The sequence below is a fragment of the Octopus bimaculoides genome, chromosome 9, assembly GCF_001194135.2.
Source record: "Octopus bimaculoides isolate UCB-OBI-ISO-001 chromosome 9, ASM119413v2, whole genome shotgun sequence".
NCBI classification, from domain to species: domain Eukaryota; kingdom Metazoa; phylum Mollusca; class Cephalopoda; order Octopoda; family Octopodidae; genus Octopus; species Octopus bimaculoides.
In genome coordinates, this window is record NC_068989.1 from 10,544,019 (window position 1) to 10,547,719 (window position 3,701).

The window sequence follows — 3,701 nt, forward strand, 5'->3', positions numbered from 1 at the left end:
TCGGACCTACCAAAGCCTTGTGAGTGGATTTGGGAGACGGAAACTGAAAGAAGCCCGTCGTATATATATATATATATATATATATATATATATATATGTGTGTGTGTGTTTGTGTTTGTCCCCCCAACTTCGCTTGACAACCAATGCTGGTATGTTTACGTCCCCGTAACTTAGCGGTTCGGCAAAAAGAGACCGATAGAATAAGTACTAGGCTTACAAAGAATAAGTCCTGGGGTCGATTTGCTCGACTAAAGGAGGTGCCCCAGCATGGCCGTTCCACAAAATATTTCGTCATCACCGCCATATTTATTTCTACAAAATTATCCCTCGCCATTCTCTCCCTTATAATTTCCAAAAAGGTATCGCTGACTTGAATTTTGAAACGCCCTTTTGTCAAGTGTCAATTTGTCAAAAAAGCTTTATTTATAACAGTACTAACATATGGAATAATATTTTCGCCTGGTGTTCTAACGATTCTGCCAGTTTGCTGCCTTAATGTAATGTATTTATTATGGTGCTTTACTTTGTTTCTCTCACTCTGTCTTCTGATAATGCAAATATTAAAAATAACGACATGGGTAGATTGGCAGAGTCCACTGCAATTTATTGTTACCTCATTAATGGTGTTTTTTTATTTTATTTCACAGGATAGCAATATACTGGAAGTTTGCCTTGCCAAGTGGTGGGCCAATCTGGGTGAAGTAACTCTAGACTACTCTGTCACTTTCCGTGGAATAAGTGTTGATTCAAAGCAAATTGTCATGGTACAGTATTCTTTGATAATTCTACTTTGCTAAATGTTAGCATTTTGTTGAGAACTTGTATGCACACACATAAACACACACACACACACACACACACACTATGTATATTGATGTGTATATATATATATATATATATATATACATACAGTAGGCTTCTTTCAGTTCCTGTCTACCAAATCCATTCACAAGGCTTTGGTTGGCCTGGGGCAATAGTAGAAGATGCTTTCCCAACATTCCACACAGTGAGACTGAACCTGGAAACAAATTGTTGGGAAGCAAGCTTCTAACTCACACAGCCATGCCTGTGCCCGTGTGTTCAAATCCTGAAAATGCTATTCTTTTGTACTCTTGGGCAATGTAGACAACTCTGTTTGTGCCAGTTAACTAAGAGACCTTTTAATAGTGATATAAAATGGATTTTACTACATGTGCACACACACACACACACATTCTCTGTCTCTCTCTCTCTCTTTGTCGCACTCATTCACGCACTCAAACAACACTTGATCTACTATTCCTACAAATCCTCGAATTTTCAGAGCCATCTTAGTTACTATATAAACTTTAAAAATACCTGCTGCAAAGCCATATCAATTATATAAAATATAGATATACTTGATGTCATATCCTCTTAGCTATGTAAAATCTAGAAAAAAAAAAACCCTTATGTAAAATAATATCAAGAATGAAAATTTGTGAATAGTCATTATAAAATTTGCAAGTTTTTTCAGAGAAAGGTGAATTTTGTAAGTTGCTTGTTTATTATTTTGAATGAGTTGTATCTTGTGTTGTTTTTTTCTGTAGCATGCAGCTGATGGTATAGCTCGGTGCAATGTTAAAGCTACTCTCAGGCACGAAGAAATCTGTCCGAGCGTTTGTCTCAAGTCTTTAGCACAGCCACTTCGGTAAGTTTACTTTAGCTGCTTTGTTTTTACGAGCCTATCACCAGCACAACCATCATTGTCATCATCATCATCATCATCACTATTGCAAAAAAAAAAAAATTTTTTTTTTCTTATCTTTTGCAGACCTGCTGAACACAAATTACGAAGTTTAAATGGTCCAAGAGATTTATTACCAGAAGGGCGACAAATTTATGCAATTGAATTGACTTACAACTTCCATTTGGTATGTATTGCTAAATTCATTAATTTCTATGGAGACTTCTATGTGTATGTATTGTTATTGAGATAAGCCACATGAGATAATCTTTAGTTCTGTGATACAGAACTGTTTATTTTAACTCTTACGGTGTGGGCACCAAATATACTCAGTTCACTGCATGGGAAGTGGAACCAAGTTAACTCATTTTTGATAGTGAGATACTTTCTGGAATTCTCCACATTTCATATGATGTGGTATGCACATTTTATTTTTTGCTAGTTAATATGAAGAGGTTATGATTAGCATATTGCACCATCAGCAAACATTTAATCAGTACAGTGAGGGTTAAAGTGTTCATATTTAAATTAAAACTTTGTCTTAAATTCATGGGAGAACCCTCTTGTTAATTGATGTTTACATACCAATTTTATTCAGAAATAAATAAAAGGAAAAGTTAGTTATTTTACTTACTAGTATTATCAAGTTAGAAAATTACTATTTTAAATCTCACAACGTGAGATATTCAGCAACAGTACTTTGTAGTAAAGATTGTTTGCCAACATAACATGGCAGTCCTGGTTTAGGCCCAATGTAGCTGTAATTTAGCCCCAGGAGACATTGTCTGCAGCTGGCTATACGACATGATCTGTATCCTTATATTTTCCCTTGTTCGAAAATATAAGAAGGCAGATCGTGTCGTACAGCCAACTGGAGACGATGTCTCCTGGGGCTAAATTACAGCAACATTAGTCCTAAACCAGTACTGCCATGTTATGTTGGCAAACAATTTTTACTACATAGTATAATCAACTTTCAGACTACTCATTACAAATATGGTTATTGCCCTTATGCTGTGTACAGAAATATCATGACCACAGTAATGAACTTTTTGAAATAGAAAAAATTTGGTGTAAATTTTCCTTCATATATATGGTTGTTGAGCAAAATAAACCATGCATATATGACAGATTTGGTTTTGGTTCACTGCGCTCATTTTTCAAATCCTGCTGAGGCCATTTTGCCTTTTGTTCTTTTGAGAGTCAGTAAAAAAAATTTATCTGTCTGGAGCAGTGAATTGTCTGAAGTGTAGAAATGTTGAACCTTGTAGTATTTGTTCTCTGTGTTGTGTGTCAAATTCTGCCTAGGTACCAAAAGAAAGAAAAGCACTGTCGCCAACCCAGCAATAATCTAGTGTGATAACTAAAGCAAATTGTCTAAACCTAGGCCAGAACCAAATACTATATTTGATGGTATAAAAGACACATAAGGTATATTAAATGCATCCCAGTTTCAGCAGCACATATTCAGGGAAAATGGTTTTTAGGTGTATCAAAATATGTAATATTAGCTTATAGGAGGCCCACCTTTGCATGTAGGACCTGGAGTGATTTTTTTCAGACTTCTTTTTGTTTTTTAGAAATAATACATTTCTAAATCTCTCAGAGAGATTTATGCAGTAGCAGCACAATAAAGTGATAGTATGTTGTCAACTATCAACTGTGAATATGCTTCCTTTGTTACCATTTTCTCCTTCCTTTTCTCTTTGTGAAATATTCAACTATAAAATAGAAAGAGAAATTAAAACTTGAATTGATCTATTTTAATTCTCCATTTCTTTTTAGAGCAAAGGAGAAGAAGTCACACCTGATTGCTCTTTGCTTAGTGACCTGCTTTATGAATCAGAATATGAGAGTCAACTGTGGATGTTGTTTGATTCCAATAAATATTTCATCAGTGCAGGAGATGCATACCCCACACGTGTAAGATGTGTAGTCATTTTTTTTTTTTTCCACCTGTTATTTGAATTTTGTTTTTGGCATATATATATATATA

The 3,701-nt window shown here is 34.9% G+C and overlaps 1 protein-coding gene across 1 annotated transcript in view; it reads left to right on the plus strand.

The window, feature by feature from the left end:
• LOC106874742 (tripeptidyl-peptidase 2) overlaps positions 1–3,701 on the plus strand; it is a 69,221-nt gene that overhangs the window by 44,931 nt on the left and 20,589 nt on the right. Inside the window, exons 18-21 of the mRNA XM_014922584.2 lie at positions 648–764; positions 1,569–1,669; positions 1,793–1,892; positions 3,491–3,628. Coding sequence (XP_014778070.1) covers positions 648–764; positions 1,569–1,669; positions 1,793–1,892; positions 3,491–3,628 — 456 coding nt within the window. The remainder of the gene's footprint in view (positions 1–647; positions 765–1,568; positions 1,670–1,792; positions 1,893–3,490; positions 3,629–3,701) is intronic.